Here is a 16,918-nt window from a genome sequence, read left to right as displayed (position 1 = left end):
GATATAACTTTAGTGCGACAAAAATCAAAAGAGACAAAAATGATTTGTTTGCAACTGTATTCAGATTTAAGACTTTTTAAGACCAATTAATAAATAATCTAGTCACTTGTTCAAAAGTTCATTGTGAGATATTTACATCATAAATTAAATAAGAAACTAAAGACATTGAACACATTTCTATAATTGTTTAAACTTTTTAGGCTCTCATGACAACAACAAAAAAACGCAGGTGGTTATCTTTGAGAACAGTTGCATGTAGAGTAGGATGTAAGGATTTAAAAGCATACTAATGCAAACCTTTTGGCTGTTAAGTGAGGTAAAAACAGGAAAAATTATACTCTGATATGTAAACAATTTAATTTCAGCCTCAACTGTAAGTCGATACATATAATGCCTATATTTAGAGGGCATAGGGAGAATGAAAATGCCTCGTCACACTTTGCCCTCTAAGCCAGGGTATTTCACATACACATCAAAACAGTAGGTGGCCCGCAGATTACACACTCACATATCAGAAGCACGTCCTTTTCTGTTATTTTTACCTCAAATTTAAATCTTATATTGGTGCGATCCAAACACCCAAACACTTTTTTTTTGCAACCAATAACAATTCTACTTGGAAAATGGCACATACAGAAAACAGCCCACTGACAAATAAATACCAAGAAACATTGACATCTTACAATAGTGGACCTCTTGTCTTTCTCACGTTGCACTTTGTGGGTCAAGCGTTGTGCTCGGACCAATGGAGCTTTCAGGCTAAGGGGTAACGGAACGGCGCATTTTCTGTCTGCCTCTGGAAATAATGTCCAAGACAGATTAACTTGCATGACCACTGGAGCGTGAGGTGTTGGGAACAGAAACACTGGCTTGATGTTTAACCGGACTCAAGACCCACAAGCCTACAGAGGGTAAATCAGTTCCCCATTCTAATAACACTATATCCCTATGTAATGGAGCAGACCTCAGTCATCTGAAGTGGCCAACCAAAGACTATAGTTTATAACATCCTCCGGTGGTAAAGAAAATGATATGATACAATGGCAGACAAAGACGAGCGTTGCTGAATCGGCCAACAAGCGAACATCAGCCCAGCAACTTTCACTTGTTTTTTTTTTTTCTTTTTAATTGTCCAGCTATTTCTATCAAGTGCCTGTTCAGTGTCTGCATGCGCATGAAGCACCGCCACTGTGACATCCTCATCTAGGGAATAGGAACAATCTACACCAGATGTCGTCAGCTCCCGTTGGTTATGATCACTGACGTGGCCTTGTGTCCCTGCATCTGCTCAGCCTGCATCCTCACGTGGGACGCCACGTCGTACTGGACTCCTGCACAGGCCAGGCCGGAGTAACTCCGCAAGTTCTCTGGGTCGTAAAGGTGCTCCAGGGAGTATCCGGTCAGAGCGTAGGCAGCCTGCCTGTCCAGTGGCTGCCTCTCCTGGGCTGAGTAGATTAGCGGGCTCCCCTGCGGCTGTGGAGGATGGGGGGACAGGTCCGTCTGCATGTAGTCTTTGGTGAGGGAGTGGGACGCCCTGGGGAGTCCGTCGGAGCTGGGGCTGCTGAGGCGAGATAGAGACGCCGGACTGGTGGTGTTTTCGTCATTGTCGTGGGGAGCCAGTAGTTTGACACTGTCCTGGTGATGGAGGCGTTCAGAGGTGAGGTCGATGTTGGGGGCTCCCGGGCCACGGCACACCACGCTGGTCATGGTGAGCTGAGAGTGGTGTGGCAGTGAGGATGTGAAGCACGGGCTGTGAGTCTTGGCGAGGCCTGAGACATCCAGCGGCGCCTTGTGTTGCTGCAGGCGGCTCTCTTCCTCTTTGATCATCTGCTGTGTGGCTCGGATCAGCGTCTCCATCTTGCTGGGCTCTCGGGGGGCTGCCCGGAAGTGGTCGCCGTGGTAACGCTCTCCAGAATCACTGGTGGACCCGCCTCCATCCGGTGAACTCACTACACTGTCTTCATCCCAGTGGCCCCGTCCTGTAAGGAGAGTTCAGTGGCCACGTTACAAAACTGTCCAATCAATGACTTACGTTGTGTTAGTATTTCTGCTAATTGATTCTGAACCCCAAAATGATTTGCATCTTATACCTCTTTTTCATTAATTTGAAGTGGTGAGTGTTAATACTTTAATAAGTCGTCGGTGTGAGGGTTATGTTTTGCTTTAAACAGCTTTATAACCATTATCTGTTAGTGAATGTCTTGGCAGATGCACAGTGCGGAGTTGTTTCCCCAACTTGGCTTTCAATTGCAGGCAATTTTGGAACAGATGGTAGCAATCGACACACTGGCAAAGACGGCGTAAACAACTTGGCAAGTCCCATGATAACATTTGGAAAACAACTAGAAGTTAGGCCAGTGCTATTTTCAAAGACAGATGGTTCTCGTCTCGACCCTAACAACTCACCGTGAATGGCTCCGTGGTACGATGTGATTTCGTAGCCCTCGCTGTTCTCCACGGAGGATTTTGGCAATGAGAGCACGGAGCGAGTGGCGTCCCACCACACCTCGCGTCCCGACTGCGGGGTTCCAAGGAAGTAGCGGCCGCTCTGACATTGCACGCGGTCGCAGGGGGTGCTGTGAGGATGTGTTTGGGGATGGGCTAGTTCTTCTTCCGATAGACCCAGGCTGCAGCACAGGGAACCTGGCTCTGGATACAGTCTGTAGGCACAAGAGGCCTCGGCGGCCTCGCTGGGATCCAGCAGCTGAGGAGATGCAGAGTCCGTCAGCGGGCTCCCTCCCCATTGGCTGTCTTGGTCTGACTCTGAACGCTCTGGGTTGAAAGCTGAAAACTGCTGAAGGAAACAAGAAAATCCCAATTTTGGGAGCGTGTGAGGGTCTATCAATTGTGCCTTCAGCAAGTCTTCTTTCAGTTAAAAAACAGGCAGTTTTTTACCTGCGGGTAGGGGGACACTCTGGCTTTGGCCTTGGCCTGGGTGAGACGTGACTTGGTGCTCTTCCTGTCTTCTCCGTGACTGTCAGCGTAGGGGAAAGCTGGCTTGGTGGGGCTCATCTGGTCCAATGAAAGCTGCATTCCCTTATACTCAGTATCCCTTTGAACACAAACAAAATATATGTTAGAGGATCTAAAGAAAACTTTGAACCCATATTTAGGTTTTTGGCTATGCTAGTGGCTCTTGAAATGGAAACGTTGGCCAGTCCACCACTTTGGCCAACACTAGAATGTCTTTACAAATATTGGATAGATTGCCACAAATTGTGTTCAAGAGAATTGCATTGCCTTTTCAATACACATATTGTATTACTTTGTGGATAGTCTAAGTTTCATTTTGAAAATGTAATTTGTTCAGAAAGCCTTTAATGACATTTCAATCAGCCTACAGTGTACTCGTGTTTAGTGTTGATTTAACTGGAACTAATATTGTGACTTGTCAGCAATGTCAGCACTGAGTGCAATCCCACATGGCTTCCACTTTTGATGGTTGAAGTGTTGATGTTGTAATGCCTTGCTCAAGGGTATGGCTGATGGAAGGCAATGTGTTTCCCTCCAGATTTTCCTAATCAATTCAGAGCCTTTCAAACATTGAGACTAACATTCTCCACAAATAACCTTTGCACCTTCTTTCTTCCGCGTACATTCTTGTGACATAATCATTTATTAGTCTGCAGCAGACGTCATGGTCAATATTGAGCATAGATAACTTGCATATACAGACTTATTTTACGAACCCACTTTTTGTACCGTCAGTCATGTGACGACTATGAGAAGTTAAAACATTCAAGAGAAATTAAAGAGAAAGTTCCTCCATTTTCTGAGATGAATAACAGACACCACAGAGATAGTTAATCATTCTTTCCTGCCGTGCAACCATTGCCAGAACCCTCGGAAAGCAATGCAAAGTGAGCGAGCCCACATGCATGTGGACGAACACTATCTCTGCACTCAACCTCCTTTGCAAGCATCATAGTGGCCTTTCGCGTGCATATGGCCGTGCAGCTCGTGCACCATCTTTGACATTTCGACCCACTGTCCCGTGGCTGAACTCAAGCGTTGATGTCGAGGGAGTGAAAAAGGCTCCTGTGTCAAGTGTTCAGCAAACATGAGCCTATTCTTAACTTATCACATCAACAGTATGTAATAGCAGCTGCCTGGCATTTTAAACCCTGTGGCCCGTCCCTGACCCCGCACAGCCAGCCTCTTTAATATGACACTAAATATGACCCATTCTTTATGTACACCACCTAAGGGGAAAGGCGGTGTTTGGACAGCGAGCACACAGTGTGAGTGCTATTTGCTCTCGCAGGTATAGTCGCGATGGCTGGTTCTGCATCCTATCGGTGCCCTGGATGACTTATGTCTGTGCCAATAATGTTGGGCCTTTGTGCAAACTCAGCTGTGTTAGTCGAATTCCACCTCGGGGTCAATGTCAGAGCACCTCATGTCTGAAATACGCCACCAGCCCACCTCCAAAACATGATTTATTAATGGAGTCTTGTTGGGGTAAAATGCTGTCAGGGCAGGGTGATTGAATTGCTGTTTGATTTTATATGTAGGTGCTGCACTGCAGCTTTTTGATACTTCTGGAGTTAATTATGCGATTGGAAATTCACAACCATTTTAATGCAGTTTTGTTTGTTTTCTCCCTGCTCCATTCGCGGAAAAACAAACAAACAGGTGGACTGCAGCAACATGCATGCATGCACGTAGAGAGAGAGACACACACCTACACAGCCTGTTACACACGTAATGGCACACACACACGCACATACACACACTTGCACAGAAAAGCCCATGTGGATCAACCAAACTTAACAAGGAAAATCCAACATGCGCTACAGCTATGAGATAGCTATTGATTCCTAGTTCCCCGTTTGATTGATTTTGCTTTCCTTTGGCGGTCGATCGATGGGGACAGTAGAGGTTTTTTGATGGGGTTGAACGCTGCTGTTTGTCTTGCTCTCTCAGAGGGCCTTAGTGTGCTTTGTGCTCTCATAACACACAGCTGCCTGAGCCCTGCAGACCCACTATTTGGTGGATTTGTACAGAGAGGCTACAGAGGGATAAAGACGAAGATTTCTCAAAGAGACAAAGAGCCGTCGTATCGCAGAGTGAGCTACAAGCGTGGATCATGAGAGTGTATGATATGAATTTACATAATCAATGCTCCTCTCTCTGCAAACACCATTGAAATGGAGCTGCTTTAGGCCCAACATAACCCTTTATACCTCGTATTATGTTAACATAGATGTGAAAATGCAACAACCCTGATATCTGAAATGCTTGATTCATACTTGCAAATAAAAGATTCAAACCTATTGATATGCATTAATAGAACCTTTTTCCACGAACAAACGTCTCAAGAAAGCACTACGAATATATTCTTAAATCGAGTTTTTGAACTTCATATATTTCCTCTGATTCTGGGAATATTAAGTGAGACTTACGTGAGTACATAGTTGACACTGACTATACAGTGAGGTCTTGAGGACCGGCTGTTGTGGACGATCGTGGCGTAACTCTGGACCCAGACCCAGCCCCCGTGCTTGGCCAGGAAACGATAGTACTTGGTGGTGACCTGTCCTTTTACCAGCACTGAAGGAAGCGAAAGAAGAAAACATAATTACCGCATTTAACAGGGTGTGTGTGTTTGTGTCTTTGTGCCGTTTGTGATCCCCTGCATGCGGCTGCAGCGGCGGCCGCAGCAGGTTGTCGGAGCACTTATTCTGGGATCAAGAAGGTCGGCCGGCCTGTTGTAAAAGAATGATAGTGCAGGATCGAAACTCACAGAGGTGGTGTGCACAACGGAGGTGGAAGATGTCACAGCTGTGGACGTGGTGGTAAAGGGTTTTCTCTATTAGGTCCTGGGGCTCGTAACCTGTCAGCTCTGCCACCCTGAAGAGGAATCAACCATCAAGATGTGCGTTCATCAGGGATAGCTCAGCTTCTCTGAGTTATAAATGTTTTACAAGCAACATTTGCAGTTGTGTCTTTTGGGAACTACGACAAAAATGCATAATTGACAGTAAGCGCACACTTTGGATCACAACGAAAACACCCCAAGACAAAAGGAATGACATCATATGGCAAAGCGGTCGCGCACCTGGAGTCCAGGAAGATGAGCTTCATGTCCAAACTGGCCCTGAACATAAACATGTTGCTGTGCAGTTTGATCTCGGTCACGGCGCTCGGCGGCAGGGAGTGACCCACGGCCACCAAGCCCACGTTCTGGTAGCAGCCCTCGAAAGGCGACATGTCCAAACTGTACTGGCGGATCTTCAGGTAGCCACTGCAGTGGATCACCTGGTGGAACCCACAGAAAACAGGAGAAGCTTGTAAATGTAGATGGGGAAATGCTGAATTACACGTTTGGATAATAATAATACATGCATCGAATATGCGTCTAACCACAAATATAGAACAATTATTTAAATGCAATATTATCAAAATACAAAAGTATATTGAAATGTCTAAATAGTCTATGAAGAGCGAGGAAATTAATTTGAATATTGGTCTCCATTTTTTTTTTCAATTCATTTAATTAATGAAATATTCTTCCTCAATTAAGAGCGTTGCTAATTCGAAAACAGCTAATTAAACACCACAGGCCCGGAGCAAAGCTTCAGTTCCATTACCTTGTATCCGCCACTGGTGAGGCCCGCGTTTCTTTTTGCGAGCACGCATTTCATCCGCAAAAAGAAAGAGCGCTCCGCTTCATATTCTGAAAAAAGACAACACGTGTTTTAAAAAAAAAATGTTTTAACATGTATGACTATACATTACACGTCCAATGAAACAACCCTAGGAGCTATAACGAACTACATGCTGCCATCTGGACATTTCAAACACAAACTCCCAAGCGTTTTTTAATAACAATATGCAATTGAATTATTTATGTAACAAACAAATCTGCCTTTTTTCTTTTACTGCGTCAGAGTGCTCATTTGCATATGCTATGCGAGGCATTTATGAAACGTGAATCTTTTTTTACCTTGAACGAAATGAGAGTGGTAGGGCTGATGCGGCGTCAGCACGGCCGTCATCTCGTCGTGGTCGGCCGGATGGACATATTCGTAAATACTGTTCCCAGTCAACTCTACCTGTTGATAATAACTCGTGTAATTAACAGGGAAAGACTACGGTGACTTCATTTCCCCAAAAGCACTTCCAAGACGATGTGTGTTTGTAGGATGTGAGCTTTAAACGGACCTGAGAGAGGCCTAAATGGACCGACGCCGTCTCGGAAATGTACATTATTTTCCCATCTGGAGCCACAACGAAGATGAATCCGTCCAACGTCTGGAAATAAACGGCAGTTACCTCTCAAATTTATTTCACACGACCAAATTCCCGTCTTGCAGAAAGTCATTATTGTGGAAATAAGGAAATAGCAATAAGTAATAAAACATGATAAATGCAAAGTAACAATGCGTAATGGTGCATTATAGAAATAAATATACCTGCAGTAAATGAGCTCCCAGCTCTCGTCCAATATTGTCCAAAGATCTTGTCCGACTTGCATGACCCCAAGCCTCCCCCAAACCTGTAGACAGTGAAATAATCAATGTCGCTTGGCTGCTTTTTGACGTTATAACGAATCTGAGAACAGAGAAGGCGTTTTTTTTTTAAATTTAAATATCGACAATGAAGAACGATATTAGCACATTTCGTTGTTATTACTGTTGATATTCGTGTAATTATTATAGCGATGGTTACACTTCTGAAAAAAGGCCAGTTCAGACACAGAATCCAGATGTGCGCCTGCTGAAGAGGCCTGTTCAGTGTTAAGGCGTTTACAGAGCCTCTTCCCGGCCGCCGCACGTTGTTCGGGCTGCAGACACGAGCCTCGATAATCTGTCGGTGCACAATGTGCACAGGTGATACGTCTCATAACAACTTCACTGTGCACTTTCAATCCGCAGGGATGACAAAAATTTGAATTATTAGACGGTATTTTAATTCATCCAGATGCCCACAGAAAATATTAGGTTTTAGAATCCTCCATTACTATGAATAGAATATGCAGATGTGTAATGCGTCCATCTTTAACCCCAGATGTTGTCTATCTTGGAAATGTCTTTGTCCAACACACCCCTGAATTTGTAGGCCTATATTTTCGAACAAAGCACACTCAGCCAGCTCACCTCAGTGCAATGCAATCTCTCATGAGATAATTCGTGTGCTCGGGTGTCATCAATAAATTAGGCGCTTCTGTAAATCGAAATGAAATAGCTGTTTGCTTTCGGACACGCAGTTTAATATCAATCAACCTGATGAAAGGATGTAGGGGGAAAAAGGTGGAAATTAATAGATATAATAATATTAAAATACGGCCGATGTTTTTTTTTCTTCTCTATACTACAGATAATTAAAAAACATTTATTTTATGTGACACGTGGGACCAGCAAAACATAAATCTATCTGTGGTGGAAGCACGCGGGTATCCGGTTATGTTGCATCATTAGTAGCATCTTCTTACTCAGGAGAGCCCGCGTCAGGTGATTCTTGCATGTCTTTGGGTGATTAGAAGCCGTGCCGGGCTTGTTCTAGATAATTGGTACGTCCTGTTCTCGGTCACACAGTTCCAAGAAGCCCACAGAGACGTGTATAAAAGATGGTGGCAGATCGTGTCCTTTAGACACACTGAACACAACTCTACCGTGACCGCTGAAAACTGTCTGTCTTCATACCTTAAGTGAGCGCGGCTTTATGAACAGTATCCGTTTGAATTTTGTTTTATTTGATTTGTTTTAATCGTCTATAACGTGTCGAATATTAGTGATAAATACAATATTTTATTGTCTGATTTAAGAACAATTTAAATCGTGGCACTACTACAAATATTATTATATCTTGGAATGATTATTTTATATTATATACACCATACACCAATAATATAACAATATATATATATATATATATATATATATATATATATATATATATATATATATATATATATATATATATATATATATAATAATGTAATTTGTATTCCTCTGTGTGTGTCTGTGTGTTAACTGTGTTCTCGCTCACCCTGAGGGAAAACGATTCTCATCTTCAGGTAACTGGTCGTGAGTCTTATGATGGAGGCTTTGTCCAGCTGAGAGGTGATGGCCGACGGTAAAGGCAACATTTTGGCCAATTCGTAGAATTCACTGTTCTCCTTTTCCCGTCTAGTCCTTGCGGCCGTCTTGGATTTCTCCTTCATGTCGGCGCCTTTTTTTTTTTTAATGTGTCCTTCCTTGTACGAGACGGGGGGTCATTCAAACCAGCAGCTTCACTGATTCCTCTCCGCTATGACTCCTTTTCATTGCTGATTTTTATTTACAAAAAAAATAAAAAAAGAAGCTTTTATGTAACCAGTTGAATCCCAAAGGAAAAGAGAAAATATCCCCGTTAGGTCCTGATGGTGGTCAGAGATACTTCAGCTGGTTGTAGTTAAACATCCACTGTACTGCGGCATCTCATCCATGACCTGCAAAACACAGAAGATAAAGGAAAAAAAACATCATCATCATTGTATGTTGATCTGCAGAGGAGCAAGTTTAACAGAACTTGATGTCGCTTTCTCTTTTTAATTAAGTCTGTCAACAGGCCTGCAGATCCGATGTAGCTGAACACTGCTGATATATACATATATACATTTAAACCTTCAATCAAAACAAATATAATTTATTGTGCATCAGTCTGGTAATAATTGTTTTCCTCATCTATTTCCTATCAAAATAAATGTCTGGTTTATTGAGGAGGGCGTAACGTGTGTTCGGCTTCTAACAGCAGCACGAGGAGCAGCAACAATACAAAAACAATTTTTAAATAATGTAAAAACAGTATATTCAGAGACAACTCTGAAAAGCCCCCGTGTACCACATCGTGATGTCATGAAGATGGGTCAAAACAACTTTGAACTTTTATAAAGCAAGCGGTTTGTGCACACTGCAGACATGACCACCTCCCAAGCAAAGAAGCCAGACTTTTAATATGTTAATATGTTCACAAAACCTGTGAAGGAAATAGTTTTTTTTTGTTGCATTTTCTGTTGCTTCAAAAGGAGAAAAACAATGCACCATAAGGCCGATCACTGCAGCAGTGAGGAGAAAAAACAACAACAACTGTGACATAATCTCACCGCACTACGTAGCCCCCCTCCCCCCCCCCAACCCCCACCCCCGTTTTAAGGAAATAACACGTATTATCATCCAGTACCACTGACAGATCTGTTGACAGAGATATTTGAAGTATTCCTACCCGCGCTGTGATACACTGTATTTTCCTGCGCGTCAATCGATCCTTTGGCCTTGCCAGGCAACTGGGAATCCCACCTGTCCTGAACCGAGTTCACCAGTCGTCCCAGTTAAGTTTGGTCTCAGCTCCTCCTGGATTTCCACCTGGAAAAGCGCGGGGACCGTGCGCCGCATACACCTCTCCAAATTATAAGGACACGCAACGAGTGGCTTTCGTGCCCGACAAGCCTCCTCTCCTCAACTATCTCAATGTCTCTCTCCAGAGCCGCCGCGGAACCGCCCACTTCGCGGCTGCCTCGGTTTGATTGGACGGAGGTGTTGAAAGTCATTCTGTGATTGGAGCGCTATCGTGGGCGTCAGCTGTGGACGGTAAACGTGCGCGCGGCACTTGGACGTGCCCGCAGTGGGTTTAGATGTGATCTTGGTGTGTGTTTGTCGTTCACGTGGCTATCACGCTGAAATAAATAGATGCATTTACATAAAATGCACTGCCATGGATTATTTTTTTGGCATTCAATAAAATACCGCGAGGTTGTAATTATTAATGCCAAACATGCAAGAGAAAAAAAAAACATTCATTAATTTTTACAGTTTAAACAGGCAACCATCATGTTTTTGTTCACATGATCTGACATAACATAGTCAGCTAAACTGAAAATAATTTGATTGTCATAATTTGTCATCAGTAGATAAGTGTTTTCCTTTTTTTGCTGGCAAAAATGAATTTCCAATATAGGTGACGTTTCCAGCGATAAAAACACATAAAACAGCGGAATAAATTATTGAATATCTCTCATGGATTTCTCTTCGATTCATGTTTTTTAATTGATCTTTCTGAAACAAAAAGACGCTATCAAAGCAGGAAGATGGTCTACTTGCTTCTATATGCGTTTATTCAATATATAATTATACCTGAACTTTAAATTAAAGAAATTCAGTCTTAAGCTTGCGTTCTGATTTTTTTGTGCACGGAGACCAATAGAATTGATGACATGTCTGACATTGTCCCACCGGCAAACTCAGTCCGTTGTTTTATTTTGGAGTTTGTGGTTGTCTTCTTTTAAAAAAAAAAAAACTAAATGCAAAAGAGTTTAGGCCACCTGGCCGAGAGAGCCGCGGCTCGGGCCGTAGTTCGCTTCCCGTCAAACAGGTTTCTCTGAGGATTAATTTCCGTGGTGGGAATCAGATGGGATCGCCTCGGCGCATGTAGTTTTTTAATTATTGCTACCAAGCACCCAGATGAATGGGGGAGAGGAGGGGGAGGAGGTAGGCACGGGGGGGGGGGGGGGGGGGTCACAGCAGTGGGCGCGTTGACTGGGGCGCGTGCGCATGACGGTGAGCTCATTACGCACATAATTAGACCTTGAATTGCTGCTGAATCCAGCAATAATTGGAGACACTCCTATCTCCTTCCTTTTGTGTGTGTGTCTGAGTGTGTTTGTGTGTGTGTGCGTGCGTGTGCGCGCGCGTTATTGAGCGAGTACGAGCGCGCACGCGTGAGAGAGAGCGTAGGAGAGTGTTACTGCATCATTCATGGCGGATATTTCCAAAGAGGTTTACCTATCAAATCTTTGAAGTCATCTCGGACCTGCTCACATCTCTCTCTCTCTCTCTCTCTCTGTGACGAATCACTCGCTCTCATTTCCCTCCCATATGTTTTACCGGAACCCCCCCCACTGGTCAGAGGTCACCACGGTTTGTTCCCTTCATAGATCCTTCTACATCCAAATACTTTGAATTCTTCTCCACAATCAACCCTATTGCTGTGGTCGGAGCCCTGAAGCGTTTCTTTTTTTAAATGGGCCTGCAAACAAACGGTCATTTTCTCCGGGAGATTTAGCACATCAGGCTGAAGACAGCTTGCTATAATCAGTGTTTTCTGAGGTGAGCTATGAGCTCCGATCGGTAGAAGATTTACCCTTCCAGGACATCCTGTTAATGCTTCACCACAGGCCGCCACAACAGGGGAGCTCGCTTCGCTGTCCCTCCCTCCCTCCCTCGCCACGAGTCTCACCCGCTTTTCCATATTTATTGTTTTTTTTTTATTTTTACAAATCACGCTTCTCAGTGGCAAGTCGGGACTGAAAGTCTCCCCAATGATGGGACGCTGCAGGTTAGTGAAGGTTATTTAGGGAAAGGATTTGAGGAAAAGGTTGGAAGGTGGTGAGGGAATAATTGAGGAAAATGGTGCATAATTTTGTCTAATGAGCTCTTGAGATGAGTTTCATGATCTGGGTGAGTGATTCTTTGGGCAAGGCATTTAAAACAACCTTCTAAAATCATATTTTCTCAATTACCTGTCGTTGCCTCCAATTAAACTGAGGGTGGAGATTTAATACGATTCACTGCTTGATTGTCTTCCTTCAATTTCTGCCTTTGCAAGTTTTGAATTTGCTTTGGTGAATTAAACTAAACCAAAAGCAAATTGTTCTCATTCTTTAAACTTGTCGTTATCAGCCGTTGTTGATCCAAGTGACATCACTTCAAGTCATTTAGCAAATTGTATTTGGCAACCCCAGCAAAAGGCTTCATATGAACGTTGATGTTTAAAATTGGCGGGATTCTCTCTTAAAGCCTTAAAATGGTAAACACAAAAATATCTTTCCAGAAAATGGAAATGGATAAACTTGCTAGGTACATTTTCATCAAAAGCGCACTGTGGGAATTGATTTTGAGAGCTTACGTTTATGGGCCACAGAAAAGCATTGATAAAATCAAACAACAATTCAACATGGAAATTGTGACAATAATAAAGCAACATACAAATATACCAACACACAACCCCAAATATTAACGTAACCTACCCGACGGATGTACATTAATGTAAATGGCTTCATAGGTTCAACATTGAGCTTCCCCTTGTCTCCATTGTAGTTTAATTTGTCGGAGTGGCCACGCTGCCACGGAGATCCACCTCTTTATTACCAAACGTCTTCTCCACTTCCTCTCACATCTTCCTTTCTCACAAACTCACCATAACGTCATAGTCAAAGACTATTAAACCGCCCGTACAGATTCAAATAACCTTACTGCTGAATCATATACAATAAGACCGGTAGGAGAGAAACACAGGCTCCGTATGCGGAGGAGTAAAGACGCAATAAGCCAAATTCAGTAGATGTGGTGGAAATGACAACGAAATATCAAAAAGAAGAAAGAGATTTGAAAACACGAAGAACGAGGGGAGAAGCAATGATTCTGAGGCCCCATGTTGGGTGACACTATGTGCTCCCATGATTGAATCGGTCGGGCGTGTGTAAACAGGCTGCGTGTTTGACCAAGATTTGCCAGTTGTGTTTCTCTGTAAGCTATTACTGACTCTTTGTGTCGTGTTTTCCCCTAAAAGACTGAAATATTATTTAGTACTCCCCGCCTTCTCTAGCTGTTGGTTGCGAACCAGCCACTTTATTTGGCAAGCGATGGTTGGAAATTCTATATTGTGTTCTTTTTCTCCCATTAACAGTGACTCTTTCCCATCAATTGTCTCACCCTGTGTCTCTTTCTGTCAGGCCCTTCACTGGGCCCATCTGTTGTGTGCGAGCGTTAATTAACCACGCTGCCGTTTCCTCTGTGCGCTGCGATTGAAGGTGCTTGGAGTACACCAGTCAGCCCTGCAAGTTCATCAAAATGCTAATTCAGCCCAAATTAAAGTTGTGATTAACATTGCACAGTTTCCTCTGCAGACAAATTGATCCTTCCGTGAGCTTTCTTTCTGTCTCTCTCTGGGTGATGAGTATCTTGGGAGAGAGACAGAGAGAGACGTTCCTCTTGGGTGTTCTTGTCGTCGTTGCCAAAGTGGAAGAAAAAAACAGAAAAAGCCCGTAAATTAAGCTCGCCAGAATGATGCGTGTTTAAATCCCAACCCTTTTTCAAGTCACAACATTACATTTCTCAGGGTAAAAAACACGGATTTTAGTTCATGTGCATATGAATTTGTATGTTAGTGTGAATGTACTGTACCCGTGTTCCTGCTGTCTCACAGTTTGTACATACGAGGAACCAATCAGCTGTGGCGCTGATGCTGTGACACAGTTCTGATGGTATTTACCCTGCTCTCCAGCTGCCTCTGCACAGACACTGGAAACTAGGGCAAGAAAGGCCGGTCAATGTAAAACCATTATTTTTTTTATCCAAAATGCTACCAATAACTTCTACTTGCTTTTTCCATCACCTTGACCCCAGTTCCTCTCGAGGTTCGTTGCCGCCTACAGCTTGTAAAACGAGCACAAAATGAATTTGCAGTTGCAAAAGAACAGATTAGCAGCTCACTAATGCCTTAAATGATCAGAGAAAAACACCCAAAAGTCAGAGTGCAACAGAGGCGGCGGCATACAAACAACAGCAGCTTGACATTGCCGATGGCAAATGGCAGCGGAATACTTCTTTAGGTACATTCTGCAGTCTCTCTCTCACACACATATGCACGGATAAACTTCTTGTGGTAATGAAAGCCTCTAGCGTTCATCACTCTGTCTTAAGCAGTGGTTATTGAGGCATTAAATATGTCTACACAGGGCTCAGTGAAAGGCTGTCGGATCAGTGTTCTCCTCTGAGGGGGCTCTGTTTGCATACAGACAGGTTGGGGGATTGGGAACGTGCACCGAATGGAGCCTGGGAGTCGTAACTGGGTGCCCACCACTCTGGTGTTAGTGCCATTATGGGATGTCACTGTGGGAGAACTGCGGCTCTTCAGCAGGATTACTGAGATTCCTGCTGAAATTGAGCGGAATTGGAAATGTGGCCCACGGATTCTCCCCCAAGTGATTATTGCACAATACTGACACACACACACTCACTCACACACACACACACACACACACACACACACACACACACACACACACACACACACACACACACACACACACACACACACCCTTACGTTCATGTTCAAACAAATGCAAATGGTCTTTTACGCAAATATTTTCCTACTATGGCAACTCAGGCTTTGAGCAAATGTCAGTTTGATCAACTATGAAATTTGTCGTTGTTCTTTTGTTGTGATTTCTTCATAGGCGCGATGACAAATGTAAAACAGCACTGCCGCATACCTCAACAGCCGCTACTGTCTCTGGCGCATGTTTGCATACTACGAAATGCGGTGGTTTTGTTGTTTTGAAATTCTGCCTGCAAACCAAATTTCCCAGAATGAACAATAAAGATTTGAATTGCATGAAAATAAAGTGAACTAACTTGGTGTCGCACAGGTAAGAACAGACTATCATTCTGGAGAATCGTAATAACAAATATGTTATGGGACAACTGTGGTAAAGCGGATATTAAATGCATTTTTCTTGAGTTGGTTTTGTTTCATCACGGCACAGATGGGAGTCTTTGCTACTGGGATGGACAGTAGCCACAAAAGCACATCAGCAAAGACCAGAGTAACTACATGACTGGCATAAGAAATGCCTTTTTCTTTTTTACAGCTCAGTAACCTCACTTCTAATGGGCGTGGGGGTCAACGTGTTGAGGCCGCGCTTCCTTCTGAGGTCCCTTCTCTTGTGTCATAAAATAAACACGCTGGGTGCGACCCTGCTGAGGGTGAACATTAACACCACGGCCCGCTGGCCAGGGGGTCAGCCGGGGGTCAGCGGGCTGCGGCGGAGGGAAGGACAGAGATTATTCTTCCACGATGACAGGAGCACCAACACGGAATCAGCGCGTGTAAGAGACTCACACCGCTGGTCTCATGTCAAATTCCGTCTGAAGGATTAACGTCAGCCGACTGTTTGTGGCGGGCTGACGGTTTACAGGCCGCATGTACGTTATGGCTTGTGATCCAATCAGATTTGAAAGGTTGAACGGCTGATTCTTGATATATAACAACCTCAGCATTCTTCTGGCCCCCTAATAAATGAAAGTTCAAAATGAACTCAGCCCTTACGTTTAGCTCGACAACAACTCTTTTGACTTTTAACCATTAAATGGTCCACTATTTACCACTATACAGCTGCTTGCTACTTGTCAGATAGCAGTGTTTAATTCTTTGAATGTATCTACCTGAGAAACAAAGCAATGATTTCAGCTCAAAGTTTTTTCCACTAAAATGTTCGTAGCCCATCACACACCCAGAGACCAGAAGAGGCAGAGCAGAGTGACAGTGGCGCCCCGGTGCATTATTCCGTCTGGCATTCACCCTGACAGCGGGGAGCCACAGATGTCAGATATCGCTAACCAGCTATTGTAGAAAGTAGACACGGACACGAGGCATGATGGTGAACTACACATTCTACGTCGGCAGTAAGAAAGAGGGAAGCAGACAGGTACGTCTGTTATAAAAAGCCATTCATACACACTTTAACGTGCAAATATCTCTCACGGTTTGTATGTTATTTAGCCAAGTATACTTACACTGTATGTGATATTTTATTGTATTTAGGATTTCAACGTAGGAAAACAGAGCAGAAAGTGGTGCAAAGAGTCGTGCATTCTGTCGGATTTCAAATTTGCTTATAAAACCTCCCCCTGCAAAATGCATTGGGGTTTGGGTCACATTGACGCCTTTGCAGAGGCCAGATAACAGCACGAGGCTTTGGGACATCTCATTCGCATTGGGAACGGTCTGGAAGCTGCTTTACTAGATGGATTCATATGTTGCCTGCGCTCCTTTCCTGTGATTGAATGTCTCCGTTCATGTGTCGAGTTGACTCTGTGTGGATGTGTCAGGGGACTCATAAGGCAGGTTTGAATTAGGCATGAGATAGAAGGAG

General features: G+C 43.8%; 1 protein-coding gene across 3 annotated transcripts; it reads right to left on the bottom strand.

Moving 5' to 3' along the window:
• Positions 1-338: 338 nt before the first annotated feature.
• Positions 339-10,448, bottom strand: LOC120808491 (single-minded homolog 1). Of its 3 annotated transcripts, none has more exons than XM_040161447.2 (12): positions 10,210-10,448; positions 8,995-9,436; positions 7,419-7,501; positions 7,168-7,257; positions 6,950-7,058; positions 6,594-6,679; positions 6,062-6,261; positions 5,747-5,853; positions 5,406-5,553; positions 2,896-3,052; positions 2,407-2,794; positions 339-1,979 (listed from the first exon to the last, which is right to left on the bottom strand). In XM_040161447.2, exons 2-12 carry the CDS (start codon positions 9,167-9,169, stop codon positions 1,237-1,239), a joined length of 2,286 nt encoding a protein of 761 aa, XP_040017381.1. In that variant the 5' UTR covers positions 9,170-9,436; positions 10,210-10,448; the 3' UTR covers positions 339-1,236. The 3 variants fall into 3 exon arrangements, with proteins under 3 accessions (XP_040017381.1, XP_040017382.1, XP_077949274.1); XM_040161448.2 differs by having other exon boundaries at positions 2,407-2,791; positions 10,210-10,431; XM_078093148.1 differs by lacking the exons at positions 7,419-7,501; positions 8,995-9,436; positions 10,210-10,448 and having other exon boundaries at positions 6,950-7,054.
• Positions 10,449-16,918: the final 6,470 nt, after the last annotated feature.

Source organism: Gasterosteus aculeatus, chromosome 18 (assembly GCF_964276395.1).
Source record: "Gasterosteus aculeatus chromosome 18, fGasAcu3.hap1.1, whole genome shotgun sequence".
Taxonomy (NCBI): domain Eukaryota; kingdom Metazoa; phylum Chordata; class Actinopteri; order Perciformes; family Gasterosteidae; genus Gasterosteus; species Gasterosteus aculeatus.
The sequence above is the reverse complement of the archived record's forward strand: the minus strand, read 5'-3'. Positions and strand labels throughout refer to the sequence as shown.

What these genes read in the sequence shown, in the direction of transcription:
- LOC120808491 (XM_040161447.2), bottom strand. Translation starts at nt 9,169, where the DNA reads ATGAAGGAGAAATCCAAGACGGCCGCAAGGACTAGACGGGAAAAGGAG. An exon ending in GAGAATCGTTTTCCCTCAGG is followed by an intron (nt 7,502 to 8,994) that starts GTGAGCGAGAAC and finishes CACTGTCTACAG; the next exon opens with GTTTGGGGGAGGCTTGGGGT. An exon ending in CCGTTGTGCACACCACCTCT is followed by an intron (nt 5,554 to 5,746) that starts GTGAGTTTCGAT and finishes CGCTTCCTTCAG; the next exon opens with TGCTGGTAAAAGGACAGGTC.